Source organism: Thamnophis elegans, chromosome 11 (genome assembly GCF_009769535.1).
Source record: "Thamnophis elegans isolate rThaEle1 chromosome 11, rThaEle1.pri, whole genome shotgun sequence".
Classification (NCBI taxonomy): domain Eukaryota; kingdom Metazoa; phylum Chordata; class Lepidosauria; order Squamata; family Colubridae; genus Thamnophis; species Thamnophis elegans.
In genome coordinates this window covers 15,114,923-15,139,522 of record NC_045551.1, presented here as the reverse complement: position 1 = coordinate 15,139,522, position 24,600 = coordinate 15,114,923, and the positions used below count along the sequence as shown (strand labels likewise).

General features: G+C 41.1%; 1 protein-coding gene across 3 annotated transcripts in view; it reads right to left on the bottom strand.

The window, feature by feature from the left end:
* Nucleotides 1-418: 418 nt before the first annotated feature.
* Nucleotides 419-24,600, bottom strand: part of LOC116514874 (carboxyl-terminal PDZ ligand of neuronal nitric oxide synthase protein-like) — an 85,757-nt gene continuing 61,575 nt past the window's right edge. For 2 of the 3 annotated variants that reach the window (XM_032226671.1, XM_032226672.1), the window contains 4 exons: nucleotides 23,674-23,839; nucleotides 19,187-19,339; nucleotides 4,501-4,798; nucleotides 419-1,265 (listed from right to left, as the gene is read on the bottom strand). In XM_032226671.1, coding sequence (XP_032082562.1) covers nucleotides 803-1,265; nucleotides 4,501-4,798; nucleotides 19,187-19,339; nucleotides 23,674-23,839 — 1,080 coding nt within the window. In that variant the 3' untranslated portion in view covers nucleotides 419-802. Of the gene's footprint in view, nucleotides 1,266-4,500; nucleotides 4,799-17,206; nucleotides 19,340-23,673; nucleotides 23,840-24,600 lie in introns of those variants that run through there. The other variant, XM_032226673.1, reaches the window with a different exon arrangement.

Here is a 24,600-nt window from a genome sequence, read left to right as displayed (position 1 = left end):
CAGGCTGGTCCTTCACTGTTTCCAAGGCAGCCCCATGGGCCAAATCTGGCCCTCTGGCCTTGAGTTTGACACCCCTGAATTAGACTTATCTTGGAGCTTGAAGCTCAGTTTACCCAAAACCACTTCTACCTTCAGCCTGATGCATCATAAACATAGATTGGGCAACTTTTGTAGACCTAACTACAAAAACAGTCAATATTCTTTTGTGGCTAAACCATAAAAGAAGGTGAGGGTGGTAGTTAGGAAACAGTATTTCATGGAAGCTTATTGTACACATAAGAAGAAAAAAGATGTTTCCAAAGAATCGATTGGTATAAATCACCATCCAATAAGCTGATACTAATTAAATTACTGTGTATAACACTGGGGAAATTATATACAATCAAAAGGAATATTCAGCAATAACTGACAGTTGAAATAGATTTCATATTTGAAATTTACTAAAATCAAGAAATGCAATAGAAACCTCAAATTTTAAAATGTTCACTTTGGATGATCAAACAGGAAATTTACTGACTTTTAGATGTCCATGCATATTTTTTTTTTTTGATTTGATAAAAATCCCTGTGGGAAAAAGAGAGCTAGGAATTAGAGTAATAACAGAAGTAAACTTGCAAAAATAGCTAGATTCCGAGCAGACTTCAATATTAGAAATAATAATATGAGGATTTATGTTGCTTTTTCAAATTTGGACAAGTTCCTATATGAGATTGATACCAGTTATAGGTGCATATAGAAAAATGCATTGGGAATGTTCATTGTCAATCTCTGTCAGCGAGGCACTGCTGCAAATAAGGCAGTTTTACTCAAAAGACAACAAGTCTGGATTATGACTTTCACTTTCTACGGGTGGTATCTTTGCTTCTGAAGGCGCCTTACAGCTTTGGTGTTCAGGAATGTTTTTACCAGCACTTAAATCAAATCTAAGAGCCACATTTTCTGGGAGAGTGGAAGAAGATACACTGTGAATTGCACTTTGTTTGGGCTCCATATTCTCCTTATGAATGAGATCAGGCACACATGTCCTATTGCTGGTTCCAACTTCCATCGGGGTCAATGAATTAATCTCTCTAAAAGCTGCCTGTGTATTAGTAGGTAGGCACTGAAGTTCCTGGAGCTCCTCAGGAAGTAAGGTTTGTGTAGTCTTCATCTGTGGTTCGGAAGCAATCAGCAGATCTTGAGTGGTTTTCAGAGCTCTTGGAGCACGCTTTTTGGTACTTAACGGGGGCGGATTAAGTCTTGGAATTACACTTGTTGGTGTCTGCCTAAAAGTTCAGGAAAGATTAAAAGAAGTATTACATTAAAACTCTCACTTAAGCAAAAGCATCTCCTTGTCTCCTTTCCATCCAGTATTTATTCTCAACTGCTTCCCAGGCAAGGGAAATTGTTAAACAAGAGTCCTAAATATCAGTGCTCAAATTGACATGGAGTTATTGGCAAAATTAAGTTTTTAAGTTGGTTGGCTAAGAACAAAACTATTTTTCAATTTGAAAAATACCTGTCACTGAGCCTATTCTAGACCCCTCCGTCTGAGTTGTTGGATTCTGTGGCCAAATATGGGCTCTTCCACTATCTGCTATATCGTGAGAGGTGTATAATGTGATGATTAGCCACCAAAGATATTGTTCACGATTGGCAACTATATGCCGCTCTTAGGTTTACATCCCTAGTTGAAAGAACAGCCCACTAGAATTTGACTTGCAAATTGTCCTATTTCCTCTTGGACTCTAACCTATACTCTGTGAGCAGAACTGCTAAGTTTGCAGTTAAGGAAGTTGATCTAAGAACTCATTATATCAGTCAAATTAAGGTATCCTGTAAAGATGATGTATTTCTCTGAATGTTGATTCTTTATCATTATTTATGTATAAAGAATGTAAAATACATATGTATAAAACACATATGTATTTTATTACTGTATTTTCTTTTATCTACTTTACCCTGGAGTTAGATTCTGCATTTTATTTTTGTTTATATTTTTGTCATAAGACTAATCAATTAATCAGTATCTACCCTTACCTTGCAATTAATAAACTAATAACTATCAATTCTTTTGTAATTAATCTCAGATTACGGATTTGATTATCAACAGCTTTTTCACTAAGAGACAACTTTTAGAATTACTAAAAGCGTTTTTTGGCAATCAAGAAACACTCAATACTTTGGCAACTGGAATATTTTACCTTCAGGAAGTAGAGATGATATCTAGGGAAGACATATTTTTAATGTCTCTAGAGAAAGCATCTTCCAAAGGTTCCACACAGTAGTCCTAGTGCTCATATACTTGGAAAAAACTTAGCAACCTCCCCCTTTCCAAATTTCCTCCATCAAAACCCAACTGTGATTTCCTTCATGTCTCATTCTAAGCCACCACCATCAAAGCAATTTATGTATGACTAGCTGAATGCCCATGCTCCGCTACGAAAATATTTGATCGGGCTTGATAAATCAACATTTACAGCTTAAAAATTAATGCGTAGTTGTGGATTGGCCCCTCTTCTCCCCTTCTTTCCTTCAGGCTTGCCCCACAGAAACCTCTTCTCTCCTATCCCCTTCTCTCCCTCAGCCTTGCCCCACCGAAACCTCTCCTAACCTATCTGCCTTCTCTCCCTCAGGCTTGCCCCACAGAATCCTCCCCTATCCCATCCCCTTCTCTCCCTCAGGCTTGCCCCACAGAAGCCTCCCCTATCCTATCTCTTTCTCTCCCTCAGGCTTGCCCCACAGAAGCCTATCCTATCCCTTTCTCTCCCTCAGCCTTGCCCCACAGAAGCCTCCCCTATCCTATCCCTTTCTCTGCCTCAGGCTCCTCTCCAAACTCCCAGCCAGCAGACCAGATGAGTTCATATATTAACCGCAGTTAGAATTGTATTTGCACAACATTGGAAAAGTATAGAGATTCCTATTGAGGGGAAGGTGATAAGGAAAATATTAGAATGTGCAGAAATGAACAGTTTAACATTTGCAATTAAGGAGAAAGAGCAAACTGAATATTATAAGATTTCAGAAGTATTTTACCAATGGTTGGAGAATAAAAAACGCATTTGGAAATGAAGAAGGCTACAAAATAAATAGACAATATATTTAGATAGAGATATAAATAAGATGAAAACTTAGTTTGTGTATGATGAGAATAATGATGTTTAATGTTAATATGATATGATTACTAGAAGATATTAAGAAGAAAAAATGAGTTTTATCATGTTTAAATGCTTAATATATTATAATACTAAACTTAGGAAATAATTTTAATATGAATGTGAAAGATGTGGTAAATGAGGAACGATGTTGCACAGAGATGTTTGTACCCAGACAACACACTGCATAAGGAAAGATGGAATGTTTATTTTTGTAACTGAAAAATAATAAACTCTTTATAAAAAAGAGAGGGGCCTGCCCTATCCCATCCCCTTCTTTTCCTCAGGCTTGCCCCACAGAATCCTCCCCTATCCTATCCCTTTCTCTGCCTCAGGCTCATCTCCAAATTTCAGATGAGTCATGCGCTGGCCACGCCCAAGTGGCAGTTTGAACAGAAATCTTTTCAGGAGGGGAAGAAATTTAGGTTCAAAGATATGCTCTTGAATATTTCATCAGTCAGAATTTCCCCTCTGCTTTGCATTTGTTATAAGAAAGTTACTTGTCATTCAAGTCCTCCGGCTTGGCCTATAGCAATATCTCTTTAATTAGTAGTGAAATGTAAATGGAATCATTTAACTGAACCTTCTCCTCTAGTTCCTTCCTTAGCAAAGGTAAGACTAGGGTTTGATTAGTTAGTGGCAGAGAACCAGGAAGAAATGATTGTTTTTTTAAAAAAATTGCCCTTCTTGATATACCCCAGATTTATTTATTTTATTTATTTATTTGTCTTGTATGCCGCCCACTCCCGAAGGACTCCGGGCGGCTCACAATAGACAAGGGAAGGGGGATAAATAGACAAAGACAACACTTTAAAAAAGAACGCAACATTCACAGTTTCCGTGGGGCTGGATGTTTCACAAGCCCCCCGGCCTGCTGGAGCAGCCAGGACTTGGTGGCTTTGCGGAAGGCCGGGAGGGTAGTAAGGGTCCGGATCTCCACGGGGAGGTCGTTCCAAAGGGCTGGAGCTGCAACAGAGAAGGCTCTTCCCCGGGGAGTCGCCAGCCGACATTGGCTGGCAGATGGAATCCGGAGGAGACCTAACTTGTGAGATCTAATCAGTCTATGGGAGGTAATCGGCAGGAGGCGGTCTCTCAGGTACCCAGGTCCGATGCCATGTAGGGTTTTATAGATAACGACCAGCACCTTGAAGCGGGTCCGGAGACTAATGGGTAGCCAGTGCAGCTCGCGGAGGATAGGTGTGACGTGGGTGTACCTGGGTGCACCCATAATCGCTCGCGCGGCTGCATTCTGAACTAACTGAAGTCTTCGAACACTCTTCAGGGGCAGCCCCATGTAGAGCGCATTACAGTAAGATCAGGGAAAGATGAAAAAATAACTGCTAACAAACCTCATTGAGCCACTTACCTATTTTCCTGGTGTTGACCTCCCAGCAATGTGCCTTGTCCACAACAGAGGGCTGCCTCAGCACGTTCATTGACTTCTGTTACCCCAAAGATGCTGTGGTTGGTGGATTCTTTCCTGCGCAGGAAATCACTGACTTTTGCACCAACAGTCATGCTGAGGTTTTTTAGATGTTGGCTGCCAGTTTTCCACTCTGACTGCACTCGCAGATTTGTACCAGTGGAGGATTGGAAAGCAGATTTGACAATGGGCAACTTTGCTGCCAGGGTAGTGTTTGAATTCTCAAACATACTTTGGTCAACTAAAAAAGAAAGAGAATTTCTCTGTGAATAGGAGTGGTGCCAGGCAGAGACATTATCCAAGAAAACAATGGAAGCAGTAATGGAATTCAGGTTGGTACCTGTTGTAAAAATGTGGAAAAATCTCTTTCTTTTTCTTGTTGATCTGCTGTGTTAAATTAAAAGGAACTTTAATATTTACTAACAAAAGTTGGACTTTATGCAAGGTCTGTAACATTTTTTTCCTTGTTCCTCCCCTAATTCTTAATTTATTTGAATTTAGTGAATATTTTTAAATATCTTTAATCAATCATAACGCTGATCCAATTTATCCTAAGACAAAAGAGAAAAATCTGGTGGAGACAAAGAGGGAATTGTATTTCATAGATCTGGTCCTCTGCAGCAGCTAAATTCATGTATCTGTCTTTCTTTCATCTTGATTTAGGAATTTTCTGCCATGTAGAAATAAGTAAGCAAATTAACATAAAAGTAGTAACAAATTAATTGATCACCATTAATGGTCATATTTTATTTACAATCAATGCATCTTCAGGGATAGCTTTGAGGCAGTAAAGGAATTTGAGATGTGTTTGCCAACGTGACCAGTCAAAACCGCGCTCGACTAAACCGCGCCCAATTAAACCGCGTCGCTGACGTCATCAACAGGGTGACAACAGCCAACGCGGAGAAAGAAGGGCGCTTTAAATAGCGCTTTGAAAGCAAGCCGATTCAACTTAAGGTAAGGGTTAGGTTTAGGGTTAGCTTTAGGGTTAGGTTTAGGGTTAGGTTTAGGTTTAGGGTTAGGTTAAGGGTTAGGGTTAGGGTTAGGTTTAGGGTTAGGTTAAGGGTTAGGTTTAGGATTAGGTTTAGGGGGGTTAGGTTTAGGTGTTAATTCTAGGTTTAGGGATTACAGCGTGCTTCTGTCTCCACGCTGTTATCGCCCTGTTGATGATGTCAGCGACACGGTTTAGTCGGGCGTGGTTTTGTCGGTGAACCGTTTGCCAAATGATCTGTAGAGAAATAGACTATATCTGAGGGAATAAAGAAAAAACAATTGAAACACTATTCTTTGTATTGACTGGAAAAGCCCAAAACTGAAAATTCAAGATAAAAACGTCTGTGTTTTAGTTCTTAAGAAATAGAAGTTAGGAGAAGCAAAATTTTCCATTCATATTTCTGGCACTTTTACGATGGTTGCAGTGTCCCACAGTCACATGATTACCATTTGTGATCTTCACATCCAACTTCCAATAAGCAAAGTCATTGGAGAAGCAAGCAAGAAGTTGCAAGTGGTGATCTCATGGCATTGCACTTAACAACTGCAGATGATTCACTAATGATTGCAGCCAGAACTGCCATATAGGTCAACAAACTGCCAAGGAGGTGAAATTGAACATTGGTTAATATCTGGTAAAATCTATGTGATAATGGAAGATCCAGCAACATGAGTAGCACCAGGCAACTACAGGCCAATTACCTGCTCACCAGCAACTTTTAAATTGCTACCTGGAGTTATAAGTGAAGATCACTGAAGTTAGTATACTATACCATGAAGACTTACAGGTAGTCCTCAATTTCTGATGGAATGAAGTCTACCCATTATGGTTGCAAGTTGAGATGGTCATCAAGAAAAGTATCCACGTAATTACTTTGCTTAACCATCTCAATCATCGTTTCAGTTAAGTGGAGCCTATGCTGTCTCAGGCCTGCATTGTAGCACATCCCCAGCTCACATGTGGTCTGTCCCAGGTCTCCCCCACTCTCTGAGGCAACCTGTACTCCATTTCCTACTCTTACCCTTCTTGGGCCTACATCCCACCCCACCCTACCCCACTGGGTCCCATACCCTTCTCCTACTGCTGTTATGGCTCAGGTTGCTTACCTTTTCCACAGATCTCTTTTGGGAAGCTATCCCTACACCATGTGACCTTCCTACACTTCAAACTACATGGCGGATTAGACTAAGTTGTTACAGCCCACACTAAACATGCTTACATTCTCCAATTTCTTCAATTGATGCTTGTCAGGCAGGCCAAAAAACAAAGGTGGTAAAGTGATTTTTCAAGCTGATTTCTTCATTGTTCCACTTCTATAGATAGCATTTTGCCAAAATGGAGCATTTTATCTGCATCTACTATATTCTGAGAATTATTAGGGAGGGGCTGTCTTCACTCTTTCTCTCACACAAAATATCTTGTCTGAGCTGCTGCTTATTCATCTGAAATACACCCTCTCCCTCCTGGGAATTCAGCCTACTACAGTGATGGGCAACCTTTTTGGCGTGGTGTGTCAAAAATCGGCAAAAAATCGAGCATAACTCGCGTTGTGTGTCACTTCGACAAAAACATAATTTTGCGCAATTTATAGTTTAAACTACAAAAATATATAATTGCAATATAATTGTATTTAATAAACCAAAAACAAATTATTTAACATAGCTGCTTAGTAACTTCTTTGTTCATCAGTCGATTTTGTATGTTGCCCTTGATATTATTATCAGTATCACTTACCAACGGTCCTGCTTAGCAACCAAAATGTTGGCTCAGAAACTCTGGCATTGAAGCGTGCAAGTCTTAAAGCTGTCAAGTTACAAGAACCTTGCACCCCTAACCCTTTAGGAAAAAAACCCCAGGGGTCTTCAAACCTGACAGCTTTAAGCCTTGTGGACTTCAACTCTTCAACTAAAAGAGAGACTGATAAATATTAAAAAAAATAAAACCAAAAAGCAGCTACTGCAGTGGCTTAGAATTTTACTCAATTACTGTTGAGCCCATGGAAAGTTCTGCAGCCCCAGGAGCAAAGGAAGGGGGACGGAGAGAGAGAGGGTGGCTGTTTGGGGTGCTTGAAACCACCTGGCCCTCCCCAAAGGAAACCCTCATTTGCAGGATGAGCCTCGACTGGCTCTGCCCAGCGGGGTTACCCCAAGCGCCATTGGGCAGCGACGGATGCTTATCCTTTTTCCTTCGGCTGCTTCAGCTGGGACTTCAGACACCCCAAGGGAGGGACTTTATCGGGCCTCCCCCTCCCCACCCTTTGAATGAAGGTGTGATATGGCTCCTCCATCCCTGCTCTTTAACCCAGCCAGAATTACAGGAGGGCTGCCCCCGTTCTGCTTTCCGGGGTGGATCTTAGCCGAGGGACACCAAGACCCCAGAATGGGTGGGGGGTGGGGGAAGAGCTTCTTGACGGAGGCCACGATCGACTTTTGGAAGTTGTGTTTTCGTAAAATAAGATTAACCTTTGGATGTGTTTGTTCCGCTCGGCCAGCGGCGTTTTCTCCCACTTAATCCCGGCGGATCCTGATATCTGAGCTGGAAAACTGCAACCCCCCGGAAATGATGACGCCCCACTGAGTAGCTGGGACTTGCAGAAAAAGGCTGCAGAGAGAGAAGCGTTCGATCCGTAATCCGTCTGTGGGGGGCGCTGGGGACAGGCCGGGCCCCTTCTTCCCACCTCTATCCCCCCCCACTCTTGAGGGACAAGCCCTTTCCCCTGTCCCAACGGTGGAATTTGAGGCTACCTCTGCTTTCCCTCTCCCTCCCTCAGTTGTGCAGCAGCGGCAGCGGCAGCTCTCAGCCTGGGCGGCAGCGTCACGCAGGCTGTCGAAGGAGGAGGAGGAGGAGGGAACCAAAGAGAGCTTTTACCGAGTCTGTGCCCCACAGCCAGGACCGTCCTGGCGCCTCAAGCCACGTTTCTTCCTGTAAAGCCCTTCTGGCGTCAAGTGGAACTCTCGGGTTGCCCGAAGGGCTTTGCAGGAAGAAACGCGGCTTGAGGCGCCAGGACGGTCCTGGCTGTGGGGCGCAGACCCGGTAAAAGCCTCTCTTTGGTTGGTTCCCTCCTCCTCCTCCTCCTCCTCCTCCTTCCACAGCCTGTGTGACGCTGCCGCCCAGGCTGAGAGCTGCCGCTGAAACAAGTTTGGGGAGCATGTGCGTGTCACCCGAAATGGCTACGCGTGTCAGCACTGACACGCGTGTCATAGGTTCGCCATCACTGGCCTACTATATTCTATTGCCTCTCTTATTCAACACATTTTCTTCTTGTAAAATTAAATTAGGGCAATAGGTCTCCTTGTTTATTTGTTTGTGTGTGTGTATGTGTGTCTGTGTACACCTAAAATAAAGAATTTTTTATTACTATTTTTACATTCTAATTGATAAAATTCCAATGACAATCTAAAGCATTGTTTGATGATCTATTTTTTGTAGAATTAAAGTCTCAGCTTATCTCAGAATATTTGAAATCACTTATTATTAAAGCTCCCTTATCTGAAAGGTTTACAATCTTTATTAGAAAAGAACTATCCATGTTTTCCAATTGGCTGAATAATTTGCAAAACGCGGCATACAAAGGTGTCGTCTGTGTAATTCCCAAAAGACCAATTTTGCTTTTCTCTCTTTATATTCCTACCCAGATGCATTGAACAGGTGTTTGTTCTCAAAATCTTGAATTTCTACACAAAGGGCTTATTAACATTCCTCTAAGCCTGATCCGAGGTGGCGCAATGGTTAGAGTGCAGTACTGCAGGCCACTTCAGCTGACTGCTAGCTGCAGTTCGGCAGTTCAAATCTCACCGGCTCAAGGTTGACTCAGCCTTCCATCCTTCCGAGGTGGGTAAAATGAGGACCCAGACTGTGGGGGCAATATGCTGACTCTGTAAACCGCTTAGAGAGGGCTGAAAGCCCTATGAAGCGGTATATAAGTCTAACTGCTATTGCTATTGTTTTTATTTTCAATTTTCTTCAATCTTACTTTCATTGAAAGCATTATTCATGTTATCCTCAGATACAAAGTTGGCAGATGTCTTGCTGGTCACTGGAACAGCTCCCTCTAGATTTATGGAATCATGGAATCATATGGCTAGAAGGGACCATGGAGGACTCCCTGCCCAATCCTGGAAAAATGGCTGTCAAATCTTTTCTTAAAAATCTCCAATGATGGAGCATCCACAACTCTGGGAGGTAAGCTGTTCCATTGATTAATCGTCCTTATTGACAGGAAGTTTCTCCCATGTTCTAGGTTGGATTTGTCTTTAACAAGCTTTCACCCAACAAGTTTTTGTTCCTGCCATCAGGGGCTTTGAAGAATAAGTCAACCCCTCATCTCTGTAACTGTTTAAGTACTCGAACATAGTTATCATATCGCCCCTAATTCACCTCAGTCAGGCTAGAAATTACCAAAAGGTCACCTTGAGATAAAACATATGCTCCTTTTCCCATGAAAGCTGATTCAGATCATTGATAGTTTGCAAAGCAAGTCCTACTAGTAGATGGGACTGGAGAAATGCCCGAACTGCAAGGAATAAACAAAATTGCAAAGTGAGAAATGGGCTGAGAGTATATTTCAGGAACCTAAACAAAAGGGAATACCGTCTCTGGTCTCAGACTGTCTCAGACCAGAGTTAGTATTTCCACAAATATTTCACTGGGTCAATAAATGGTTGAATTTGTACAGAACGTTATCCTTGTTTTATTTTGTTTTGTAACTTGGAATGTTTCATTAGTTTAGCCTATATGGTTAGTTTATGGTTCAATATAGTGTGCGAACATAGCCAGTGCTTGAAAATGAGAAAATCTGAAAGAAAGAAAAAGACTATGTCAGTAGAATAACTAAGACTATATATTTAATTTTTCCTTTTAAAAGGTCGTAATGTATGTAGTTGCAAAAATGAGGACCAAATTTACAAATCCCTCAACAGATTCAGTTAAAACTCCCTCATTTTTCTACTATGCACTCATTCACTTTCAGGAAACATCCCACAAGCTCTGTTCCTTCTCCCTCTGCCTAGCAGGCTGAGTCAGAAGCCAAAATTCTCATTTCAGCAGATAAATGTTGCATTCAACAACTGGAAGAGACTGCATAGCACATTTTCCAGCTCACAGCACAGGAAACAAGAGATGGATGTCTTGAGAGAAGCAAAGGTGCATTTGTTACATTGTTTAGGCTAGCAATGTCTTTGATTTCTTCTCCATTTTGCACCAATTTTGAAAGGAATTACTATGTAAGAGATGTGAGAAGAAAGCAGTTAAACGGCGCATTACATTTCTGTTTTTAAGAGTGGAAATGCCAAACATAGTGACCTTGTGTACATTAGTATTGCCTGGCATTTTAAAAAGTTTAGTAATTCATAGTTTCAATTAAGATTAAACACCCTATGCAGTGTACCCAACTTTACTGCCAGCTATACATTTTGGATCTTTGCAAAATTTTAGAAGACCCATGTTAAGTGGCAAACCTATTGATGGTGAACTATTTTGCAGGAAAATAGAAACTAAAAAAGTGCAGACAGTGTATGTTTAATGATGCATTTGAAAAAAAATTGTATGCCTCTAATTCAGGACTTGGTCCAATCAAGACATTTAAAAATCTTGAGTATACTTGTCTACTCCTTTCCAGGTTTGCTGTAGAAAGCACCAATCCAAAATAACTATTCTCATTTTGGAGCATTCTGTATACTGTTCAGCTTGTCTATTACTGAGAGTTAATCCTGTAATTGTTTTTTTTAACTGTTATGGAAGAAGGCTTCTGTACTGACATAGGCTAAGATTTTTCAGCATTTAAACCTGCAGTAAAAGTAATTCCATGTATGATCAAAGAAGATTGCTTAAATACATTGTTAAGATGGAGGGTTATGTATTTGAATATATGTCTACATTTTCATCTATCTTCAGATTCTAAACTGCAAATATTTAGTAAGAATTTTATAATATTCCTCTTCTGAAATGATTGCCTGAAAATAGGAAGCATAACCTGTGTTAATTGAAAAGCAGATATAATAACAGCTCTTAAAACGTTTTTTGTATTTCTGCTTGACCCTTATTTCTCATCCTTTTAACAGCACTTTGCATGTTTAACTTCTTTCTAGGAAGAAAGGACAACTTGCTTTGAAAACATGAGAGTTCACTGCAATTTATGACAAATATATCAATACTCCAAGTGAATTTTCGGAGTAATTTTCTTCCTGTGCTATTTCTCTTTTACACTGCAAGAAAAAAAACCCTCAACATTTAAGCATCTGAAAGAAAGGAACAAATGATTAATTTCAAATGATTTCTTAGAAAAAGTAAAAGAAAGCATCACTCTCTTTTCCTGCATGTTTAATTGATATCGTTTATGAGCAGAAAAGCGTTCAATTTCTGATTTACTGCGTGCCTAAACACAGAAATCTCTTGTCTTCCATTATACAGGAATAACTGCTATGTAGCCACCAAGAGCTTTAGAAGCTCCCTAAGTTCATTCTGAAGAGATCTTAAGTCACTTCATTGTAGAGTCTCATTTCTCAGAATCACTTCAAAAGTACTGGCCACCATCATTTCTCTTACATTTCCCCATTAAGTAAGAGGTAGAATCTGGATACTTCCGGTCATGGGAAGTCAACAGGCTCCAAATGATGCCACTAAAGATCAGCTCCTGTTAAATTATGGCATATATTGTATGTTAACATTCAAGTAGTCCAATCACATTATTCTGGTTTCTTATGCGTTCTCTGCTGCTCTACTTCTGTATCCTGTTGAATGTGCTTTCTCACAAACAAATATTTATTCTCTTCCATGATAGTGACATTCATTAAATGGTTTTCATAGAATAGGGGGAAGAGCCGAGGTGGCGCAGTGGTTAAATGCAGCACTGCAGGCTACTTCAGCTGACTGCAGTTCTGCAGTTCGGCTGTTCAAATCTCACCGGCTCAGGGTTGACTCAGCCTTCCATCCTTCCAAGGTGGGTAAAATGAGGACCCGGATTGTTATTGGGGGCAATATGCTGACTCTGTAAACCGCTTAGAGAGGGCTGAAAGCCCTATGAAGCGGTATATAAGTCTAACTGCTATTGCTATTGTATCAGCATTTCAGAACAAATCAGTTCCTACCCCAAATTTGGTTATAGATGTTGTCTGCATTTGAGACTAACTCGGGATGTTACAGTCTAGTGGAATTAGTGTACCAAAATATTATAAATAGCTTTGAGCCGCTATATTTTTCTGGATACTTGAGTCTTGGATAAAGAGGGATGGTGAAGTTTTTGCCTTTGATACAACAAAGGAATCACTCAGTTTGAATCCACCCAGGAGAATTTCCAGGCTAACATGACAAGAATGATCATATGGATATGTTACCATCATTTCATGAAATCTGACCTGCCACTCTTAGCAAGTGCCTTGGGGCAGGAGGTTCCTGTAGGAAACTTTTTGTGTGAAAGAAAGTTGCTTTATAGGAGAGATACAGGTCTGATATTTCTTACTGACACCTCTCTATTGACAACATTAGCCACTGATTCCCATGCAGCTTTTCTCTGCAGAAGAAGATGCCTTAGCTGCAGCTTTTTAGGAACCTTGAACAAATCACCCATCTCTTTTCGTGATTCAATTCACAAAATGTAAAAAAAAGCAGGTTTGCAAAGAACAGAGAAAGTAAAGGAAGCAAAGAAAGCAGAAACAACAGTTTTGCTTTAGAAATAAGGAAGATTTATTTAGCAAAAGCCAAAAAGCCAACATCATCACAACCCTGGGCTTAAGTGCACTTACAGAGAAAATAATTCCATAATAACCATTGATCTAGCAAAAGAACACAAGAGATATAGAAATACCAGGGGGCTTTCTGAGGAAAATGCATGCAGTATAAAAATACACTAATATTAGGAGATCAGACTGACAACCTGAGTTGACTCCTAGGGATTCTGTTCTGGATTTCCAAGTGGGTGGATGGAAGCCTGCTAGAAATGGACTCTGCTAAGTAGAGCTGACGGTGTTCTTTTTACAATTGTATGTTCATCTAATGTATCTGTGAGTACCACTGCTGAGGATGCTATTGCTAGTGCTGCATTGATTGCTCTAGCTTTTGCTACTTTCAGCCTCATCTTCTTAGTGTCCCATCTCCATCTCTACATCCTCATACTTGCTTTCTTGCCATATATACTCTTTCCATTTCTCAACATTTATTTCCTGTTTATGACCACTCACTTCGTTGCCTTGGCTATGCCCTTAGCACAGCCCTGAGATTAATTTTTCACAATAGCACCTGGCCTGAGCACACAGGAGTTGGGAACGGTCCTTCCTCCTCTCCCATTACTTTTATCACGATTGTCAGACACCAGAGGCCACAGTGCTCTCTTTCTATCTTTCAACTAGGTTTGCAGGATAAAAGATAATGGTGAGGAAATAAGTCACTCATCTAATTCATTCAGAAGGCACTTTCTCCCTGAGTTGCATTCCTGAAAATCCAGCTGAAGAATTAAGAAAGGGCCTTGATTTATGGCTTATCTGCTCCTGTTTTAGCAATGCAGGAATGGGTTATGTTCTCTCTACTTCCCATTCATGTGATGCCACAATGAAGCTGATTTGATTTGATATATTCCTTTGAGATATAGTGATTTAAGTGTTTTTGGGAGACCAGGGTACATTTTTGGCTTTATGGGGAACTAACTTAGAAAAACAAAGAAGCTTTGCTGAAGTTACACACCAAGCAAGAAAGGAAGAGTTAGGAAAGGAACATGGGGCATTCTCCTTATTCCTGGCCCATTACCCTAGGGCAGTGGTTCCCAAACTTGGGAGTTGAAGTCCACAAGTCTTAAAGTTGCCAAGTTTGGGAACCACTGCCCTAGGTTTTCACCTGAATGGCCTGGATCTCTGAAAGTAGACCTTCAGAGGAAAGCAAGGGGAGTTTAGGGAGGAAGGCTAACACTCCCACACACACACACTGCAACATAAAGGAAAGGCTTTATTTTCACCTCGGTTTTCTTCACAAATACCCATTTCAGGTTAGGCAGGACAATGTCCATTGCCATTGGTGTAACCCTTACAGCCAGGAACGCTTCCATTCTTATCCCTCAGTCAGCTACCACACTTTTCAAACTTCCTACAATTTCGTTAGAATCCAGGGCTGTTCCAGGAGATATTCAGAAAAACTATGTTGCACGTAACCTCCTCCATAATTCTCTTCAAGAGTTCTCAGTAATTTCAATTCGCCAAAAATATAAATAATATTATAATTAGTTTAATGGAAAAACACAACAGGCATCTGCTGTATGTTTGAGGCCACCTGAGGTCCATTTGACTACCTCCTATAACCAGCATCTGCTGATTTTGGGAACATGCAAAATGCCCAGATATGTATTACTTCTGACCTCCCATTGCTGCTAATCCTACTCTAATTAGAAAGTCTGGAGGTAACAATTCCTTAATCTTAGGTGATGTTTTGTGAATGAAATGACACAGCTGACAAACGAAAACAGGAAAGCAAAGCAGAATTTGTTTGACAATTTTTGAAAAAGAAAAATGAAAAGAAAAGATACTTGGCTCTCTGTCATGAACCCCTATTGAACCCCAATTTCAGTTTGAGGTACTTCCAATGGTAAAAGTAGGAATGAAGAAAGGGCCACCACTACCACTGACCACCAATTATAATTATATACAGGAGCATAATTTGGAATATTTCTCACTATTCAGTACAAATTAAATTGCCACTTTCTTTGCACAGAGAGAGTTTAGAACATAGAACAATAGGGTTGGAGATGCTATATTAATCTGGACAAATGACTGTCCAATCACTTCTTTAAAACCTCCAGTGATGGAGTACCCACAACTTCCAGAGGCAAGCCTTTTCATTGATCAACTGTTCTCACTGTCAAGAAATTCCTCCTTAGTTTTAGATTGGATCTCTCTTTAATGATCTTGACGTGGTCAATCCCTTCTCCAAAGTACCTGAGGGCAGGACAAGAAGCAATGGATGGAAACTAATCAAGGAAAGAAGCAACCTAGAATTAAGGAGATATTTCCTGAGAGTTAGAACAATTAATCAGTGGAACAACTTACCTCCAGAAGTTGTGAATGCTCCAACACTGGAAGTTTTTAAGAAGAGATTGGACAACCATTTGTCTGAAATGGTATAGAATTTCCTGTCTTGGCAGGGATTTGGATTTGAAAACCTCCAAGGTCTCTTCCAACTCTGTTATTCTATTCTATTCTATTCTATTCTATTCTATTCTATTCTATTCTTCTAATTCTCATATGTTTTAGCCTCCAAATCCCTAATCATCTTTGTTGCTCTTCTCTGCACTCTTTTAGGGTCTCAACATCATTTTTGCATTATGCTGAACAGAACTAGAGACAGTATTCCAAGTATGATCTTACCAGTGCTGTATAAAGTGGTACTAACAGTTTATGTGACCTTGAAAATATCCCTCCAGCATAGATAACCTAGGATTGCATTAGCTTTTTTTGGCAGTTGTAGCATACGGTTGGCTCATATTTAAATGGGGCTCTACTATGTGTGACCCGTCAAAACCGCACTCGACTAAACCGCGCCCGATTAAACCGCGTCGCTGACATCATCAACAGGGCGACAACAGCCAGCGCGGAGAAAGAAGGGTGCTTTAAATAGCGCTTTGAAAGCAAGCCGATTCAACTTAAGGTAAGGGTTAGGTTTAGGGTTAGGTTTAGGGTTAGGTTAAGGGTTAGGATTAGGGTTAGGTTTAGGTTAAGGGTTAGGTTTAGGGTTAGGGTTAGGGTTAGGTTAAGGGTTAGGGTTAGGTTTAGGGTTAGGTTAAGGGTTAGGATTAGGGTTAGGTTTAGGTTAAGGGTTAGGTTTAGGGTTAGGTTAAGGGTTAGGGTTAGGTTAAGGGTTAGGGTTAGGTTTAGGGTTAGGTTAAGGGTTAGGATTAGGTTTAGGGTTAGGTTTAGGTTAAGGGTTAGGTTTAGGGTTAGGGTTAGGTTTAGGGGGGTTAGGTTTAGGGGTTAATTTTAGGTTTAGGGTTTACAGCGTGCTTCTGTCTCCGCACTGTTGTCGCCCTGTTGATGACGTCAGCTACGCAGTTTAGTCGGACGCGGTTTAGTCGAGTGCGGTTTTGTGGTGGAACCCTACTATGACACCTACATCATTCTTACAGTTACTGCTGTTGAGACAGGTACAATCTATTTTATACTTGTGCATTTGATTTTTCTTGCCTATGTGCATTATTTTTCTCACCACTGAATTGCATTTTGTTGGGTAGGACTTAGCTTTTAAGTATGTCAAGATCCTTCTGAATTTTGAGTCTATCTTCTTAAAGTGTTAGCTATTTGCCACAGCTTGATGTCATTTACAAATTCTATGAGTTCTCCTTCTAAATCATTTTTGAAGTTGTTGAAGAACACTGGGCCTGGGGCAGAATCCTGAGGTTCCCCACTGCGTGCTTCCCTCCATTTAGATGTAGTTCCAATGAGGACTAGACATTGAGTGCAGATATGTATCCAGCTGGTGGTGATGCAGTCTACCCCAGATTGTTTTACCTTACTAAGAAGTTTGCTGGTCTACTTTGTCAAATGCCTTACTGAATTTCAAGTAAACTATCTGTTTGTGACAAACCCATGTTGACTTCTAGTGATAGCTTTGCTTGTTTCTAGATGCTTACAAATGCAGTGCTTGGTTATCTTTCCCAGAATTTTCCCAGCTATTTATATCGGCTCATTAGTCTGTAGTTTATTGGATCCACTCCCTCACACCCTCTTTTTGTAGATTGCAACCACATCAGCTCTTTTCCTGTCATCTGATATTGCCTAACTCTTCTGCAGCTTTACCTAACTACTGTATTCCTTAAAATTACTACAATCAAAACTAAAAATCTAGTGATCCATTTTGCAGAAATTATTTCTGAACAAAAGCAAGCTCTACCGTGTTCCAAAAGTGCTTTTTCAGCAGGCAACTGGACTCTGTTTTTTCTTTGAAGACATTTTGCTTCTCATCCAAGAAGCTTCTTCAGCTCTGGACATCACAGATCTCAAGCTCTGCAGTCTTAATTCCCAAGCAGCAATCACAATATCAAGCAGAAAATATTTTAACTGCTAATGGCTAAGAAGTTAATTTGGGTACATTTCAAAGGACAGATCCATGTAAATGTATCACACTGCCATAACATAAAACAAGCACTAAAGGACATTATTTATCATTTGAATTAAAATACAAGCTAGAAAGGAACTTCACATGCCAATTTAACCCTTTTCCACATCCGCTGCAGGCACAAAGGCCACTTGTGTATTTGGGCTATATGCAAATGTCATATCAGCCACACAATTATGAGAGCAGAGTCTTTACTAGACAATCAGCACCCAGTTATATGTGACAGAATCTATCATGTGGAGAAGCTATAGGTGATTGGCTGTGCTAAACCTCGTTGCATCAAAGATACAACTGGGTTCATACATTGCAAAGGGCAACCAAATGAAAGACAGTAGATAGGTTTACACATGTTAAATTGGAACCAAATAAACCACTCCCATGAGATGGTTTATTGAGGCGTCAGGCTAGCCACATAGTGTGCATTTGTTTGAGATGGATGACGGAGAAACTGATTTTACAAGAACTTTCTACTCCAAAGACAAAATACTATAACTATTCTTTTGGAATTGCGGGAGCCGTTTCTAAAATGTATTTATGAATGACCAGGTTCAAATTCCAAAAGGGTATGGATGTCAGGTTATCCACATGTAATTTGATCGAAGCGGAACCATTTTCTTCAAATTTTATAGGCATGAGGCGGTTACCAGTCCTTTCTGAAGATTAAATAGGGAGGCTTAAACAGGAAAGGCAGAAAGTTGAAAAGTTTTGGCTAAGAACAGGACTCTACATATTCTACCCACAGAAGGCAGCACAATACAAACGAGGCAATTCTGTACCAAAGTCAAACACATTGTATACAACGTGTTCTCCTTCCTAATGGCATTTTGAAAACCAGGCAAATGAAATACATTATTCGACTTGCATAATTCATTCTATTTCCCACATTTATAGGGAGAGGCAAAGGGAAATATTGTACACTAAAGACATGCCTCCAGGCCTCTAGTATCTTCTCCACTCCCATTGCTGGCTTTGGGTTTTTATTCATGTACTTTCAATACTAGCCTTTCACTCTCAAACTTGCTTTTCTAAAAGAAAGCTAAATTTTTGAGATGCCAATGCTCTAAAGTGATAGAAGATCAGAGATGTGGGACATCTGAGGTAATACTTGTTCTGTCAGTAGAAAAAGAGTTTTTCAAGTGGCCTAACAGTATGGACCAGGAACCATAATTCCTCCAAAAATTCACTCTTTCACAAGAAGAATCTGTACTCAGAAGAGAGAACAGAAATAGACATGCTTGTTGAGACCTTTTAAAAGGAAATGTAAACATCATTTTAGATATCATCAGACCTATGACACTTCCTTTTCCTTTCAAAGGGCAATCTCATCTTCCAGGCTATCTCCCAGCCCCTGATTGTCCAGGACATTAAACAGGTGACGTGGCTCCTTTTGGGCCCATGAGTCCCACTCCTCGCTCTCATCCATGTTGGATTCATACTCAGAGGCAATACCAGACTCATGAAATTTGATGAACTCCAGGCTGCCCAAAGGAGGGTCCATACTAGGAAGGAAATGGAAGCATTCCAGCTTCACCAAATAGTCACTCCTACCTAAAGGGCTGCCCAGAGAACTGGAAACATTGGAGAAGCTGTTGTCAGGCTGAAGAAGGTGGGTGTCCTCAGGCATAGGGGTAGTGGGATCACACAGAACAGGCAGGGCACCTGATGGGTAGGTGATTTCCAACAAGTTGTCTTGAGAGTCCACTGCAAGACAAGAAGAAAGAATGGTGCATCAGAGCAATTACCTTTGCTATGTTTATGTCAGTGAAGATGGCTACCCTAACCATCCAAGAGAACAATTACCTGTTGCAATTATTTCTGCTGCTCTTGAAGATTACTGAGAATATATGGTTGATCCAAGGGTATGACTGCAAAAACAGTTTCGGGTGCATCACGGTATGCTTATAACACATCTCAATTCTCTCAGCTGCACTGATTATTCATAAGCCCACTAGTAATCAATGCAGGTCACAGAATGGAGGTGTGTCACAAGCATACTTGTCATGGTTGACTCGCTACATAGCCCCTCTCGCAACCAGACAACAGTAACGAGAAGGGGGAGGGAATATATTGGAATGTAAGGGAGGCTTGGGAAGGAAATGTGGAAAGCAAGGGTGCCAATTGGAAGCCTGAGAAGGACCCAGCACCCCGAGGTCACCAGCTGAGAATATCCAAAGCAAACAGATCGTTCCCAAAACAAAGGGGGTGCAAATGATTGAGGGACAATGGGAGGTCCAGGGGAAAAAGGGAAGGTTTTCCTATGCTGTTTTCCAAGAACAAAATAGTTAGAACTGGCTTTTTTTTTTTTTACTTCTGTACTAATATGGAATTTTCAGTAAAGTTATACTCTTGGTAAAAAAAAATGTCCCAGAAGTTTATTTTGCTGTCTAATCCAGTTGTCATCTATAAAATCTCACATAGATTTGGGCCTTGTATTTATAGGACAATCTTTCTGCATTTGTCTCTGTTCATCCCATAAGATCAGATATTGTGGATGTGCCAAATGCCCCATGAAGTATACCTAAAGAATGATGTTCATAGTCAAGAGGTTGATTGACTACAGCCAGTCCTAGCATAGTGGAAAAACTGAGGATGTGTCTCAGGGAACTCAGGGTCCCTGTAGCGTTCTGCCAACTGGACGGCTCAGTAGCAGGAGACACCTCCACACATTCAACAAGCAAAGTCATTTATGGCAGCACCTATATTTTTTTCAGGAGAAAAAGGGTGGGTCCCTTTGTCTATGTGTAGATTGCTGTGGGCTAAATGCAATTTGCATTTCAAACATCTACTGACTGCCACTGATGAAGGACATGCTCCCCCACCTAGCCAAGGAGAACATCTTCACCAAATGATATCTAAGGTAAGCATGTTACCGGGTATGCATTAAAGAAGGAGATGAGTGGAAAACAGCCTTCAATTCACCTCCCATAGACCGATTAGATCTCACAGGTTAGGTCTTCTCCGGATTCCATCTGCCAGCCAATGTCGGCTGGCGACTCCCCGGGGGAGAGCCTTCTCTGTCGCAGCTCCAGCCCTTTGGAACGACCTACCCATGGAGATCCGGACCCTTACTACCCTCCCGGCCTTCCGCAAAGCCGTTAAGTCCTGGCTGCTCCAGCAGGCCGGGGGGCTCTCAAAATATCCAGCCCCACGGAAACTGTGACTGTTGTGTATTTTAAAGTGTTGTTTTGTGTATTTATCCCCTTCCCTTGTTTATTGTAAGCTGCCCGGAGTCCTTCGGGAGTGGGCGGCATACAAGACCAATAAACAAACAATTGCTCCTTAGGGTGTTTTCAGTTCTGAGTGCTGCCCTTATGGGTCTAAGGCTGCCTGCAGTCTTTATGCAATTAATTAACAAAGTCCCACATGAACAATTATATAAAGGGGTCCTAGTTTATCTCAATATTTTGATTTACACTGAAACTATGGAGGAAATGTGAAACTGATTAGAGTGGTAAAACTCTGTGTTATACACAAAACTAACCAAATGTGAGTTTCACAAAAACAAGATCGACTATTTGGGTTACTGCATTTCCCACAAGGAGATGGACCCCGAAAAACTGCGAGCAGTACTAAAATGAGGAATACCACTTACCAGAAAACAGCTTCAAAGCTGGAATTTGCCTGGGATTTTCCCATTTCTATCAGCAATTCATCCCATCATTCGCACCAATAGTGCTACCAACTACTGACAGGGAAAACTGAACCCAAGCCAACCTTCAAAGGGGCAATGGAACGCCAAATGTCAGCCGGATCTCCAGCATGGGTTTATCCTTTGATGCTTGCTTGATTTGGGGAAACTTTCAATATGTAACTTTTGTGTTTTTGGCTCAGATCTTGCTTTTCTTTCGCCACTATCATTTCAAACTCAGTAAAAGTACCTTTTCTCTACTTCAATGGAGTTCGGGTTTTTCTTTCTGATTAAGGTTTTTTTATTTTTCCATTTTCATAACATATCCACATGTATACTACTACATAACCAAAGTTATATTGTATTGTTAAATGTTTACATCAATTCATTTTACCAACAACTCCCAAAAACCAATTATTGGCTCTTCTGCTCTCCAAACACCATATTTTTACTTTATCCATCACTTTCTTCTCCCTCTCTCCTCCTCCTTCCTATCTCCTTTCTTCCCTCTGTCCTTCTCTTCTCACTTCCCCTTCCTCTCTCTTTCTCCTCTCTCCCCTTACAACTCATTTCTCTCCTCCTCTTCCCCCTTTGCCCTCTCTCCTATCCCTCTCTTTTTCCCTTCCCTTTCTCCTCTACTTCCCACTCTTCATCTCATTTCAACTAGATAGCAACTCCATTTTATTATCATATTTGGGAATAAAGCCCTTATCTTAATTTTATATTTTCCCATATAGTAATTTCTAATTATCTGTTTTTCCTGGTAAGTCTTTTGTCCCACTTCTCTGCTTGTCTTCTCCCTTTTTTTAAAATATTTTAACACATCCACTCCATTCAAATTTCCCCAGGTGACCAAAGGAATAATTTATATTCCTCTTTGTTGGGGAGTAACCTCCAGCTTCAATTTTCCTTATACGAGTAACAGCCTCCAAAATCACTTTTGTCAGCTTTCTTTTCCCTTTTGTTGGGGCATCTCCCCTTTTCACAATTTTCCCTATACCATTGCCAGGACCAAAGGAGTTTTTTGTCTGCTTTTTATTTACCTCCGTTTCTACCCCTTCAATGTCTCCCCCCCCCCCCCGCCTTCTTCTTTGAGTTCTTCTATAGCTATCTGCTTCTCTGGATTCAAAATTCTAATTAGGTTTGATTTTACTGATTTATGTATATTTTTTAAAATTCCACATAGTTCTTCAAATTCATGTGAGTCTCTTGAGAGCCCACACCCCCCACGTCTGTCCAGCTGAAGAACTTCTTGTCAACTCTCTCTTTCTTGGATATTGAAGGGAGGCAGGCCTGACACCAAGCAGATTTTGAGAAACTCAAATGCTTGCTTGCAGCCGAACCTGTACTGAAACACCCAGACCCAAATGCCCTATTTGTTATCCAAGCCGATGCACTGACATGGCACTCGGAGTTGTTCTACTACAAAAAAACCATTGACAGGCTTTAGAGCCATTCACTTACACCTCTAGAAAACTATCCAATGCTGAGCATCAATAGGCAGTGTGGGAAAATGAGGCTTACATCATATGCTGGTCCTCCTCATGTGGGACACTTTCTGAAAGGCATAAGCCCCCCTTCAAAGTATTAAGGCTTTGAAAACCCCTGAAAATTATCCCTCAAACAATTATGATGGGCTCAATACAACCAATTTAATTTCACATGCTATCTCCTGGGAGGGGGGGGCATTTTAGCTGATGCCCTCTCCCAGCTGCCTCAATAAAATAGCTCCAAAAGGGAAGTCATTAGCTCAGTCACCCCCTCTAATCAACTCTCAGCCCTGATATCACCAAGGCTCAGAAAAAAATCTACTTTAGAGGTAGCTGACAACCTACTAATGTCGCTGAAAGAGTCCTTAATTAAATATGAGTTTTTTCACCCTCCATAGCCTCCTGCAGCACTCTGAAAATGGGGTATGGGGTGCTTTACCACACCCTGTTTTCAGCCTTCCAGGCTTTCAGAGGACTGTGCTGTCCAAAAATGGGCCACAAGGGAGCCTCCGGAGGCCCCCCTCAGTCCATTTTTGGTTTCTCTGGCCTCCAGAAGACTCTGCCGGCCAAAAACGGGCTGTGGGAGGGCTGCATGTGCCCCGTTTTAGCCAGCAGAGGCACTGTAAGCCGGTCATTTGATATTTCCAGGCCAACCCCATGGTCTGGATTTAAGCACCCCACAGGCTGGATTCTGCCCACGGGCCTTGAGTTTGACACCACTGCTTTAGATCCTTTGCTTTTTCCTATAGGCATTTTAATTTTTCCTCAAGTAATTCAATTAGTTTACATTTGGTACAGATATAACTCGCTGTAAAGAAGAATACAGCACTAAAAACAAATGGAAAGTGTGTTCTGAACAGAAAACTAAAACAGGAAAAGAAATGGTTTTTGTAGACAGGAGACGGAAGAGCTCTTACTGGTATTGAATCCGAGCAGTTTTGACTCCAGTTCCTGCACTTGCTTTACCAGAAGTGATATATGCTGGAGAAGGTCCTTATTCTGAAGCAAGAGCTGGTGTACTCGAGCCTGGGCCTCAAGGCGGGCAGCTGCCTCTGTAGCTAATTGGTCTTTCAACAGATGTACCTGCAGAACAGAGACAAAATGCACATGGTTATACACAACTGCAGTGAGAGGTAGACAGTAAAGAAGATTTGTCTTTCCGACAGAAACTTACACTCAGAATATAGAGGCTGAATATACTTCAAGATTACTTCCCCTGAGATAGCTAGTGAAACTCTCTTTAGGACCTGCAGAAGACTGAGGAGAAGAGCCCACCCACCAAATGATTTGCAGAGTCCTTAGATACTAAAGAGAAACCAAGATATTTGCTTAAGTCAGTGTTTCTCAACCTTGGCGACTTTAAGTCCTGTGGACTTCATTTCCCAGAATTCCCCAGCCAGGAGTTGAAGTCCACAAGACCTAAAGTCGCCAAGGTTGAGAAACACTGGCTTAAGTATAAAAAACAATCAGTGTGATATCAGTCTCCACTAGAACTGCCAAGAGAGCAGTTCATAAGTAAGAAAACAAATGTTGTATTGTCTCAACCACCACCAAATATTCTTAAATTTTCATTAGTATCTTGGCAGCAAAGACAAGGATATTCCATGACAGCAATGAAATGAAGTTGGCATTGAAACTGCTGGGCTAGGGTTCTATTCCTTCAAATCTTTTGCTCTTTCTTAGCTAAAGGACTGAACAGGGAACTATTGCAATAGCAATAGCAGTTAGACTTATATACCACTTCATAGGGCTTTCAGCCCTCTCTAAGCGGTTTACAGAGTCAGCATATTGCCCCCAACAACAATCCGGGTCCTCATTTTACCCACCTCGGAAGGATGGAAGGC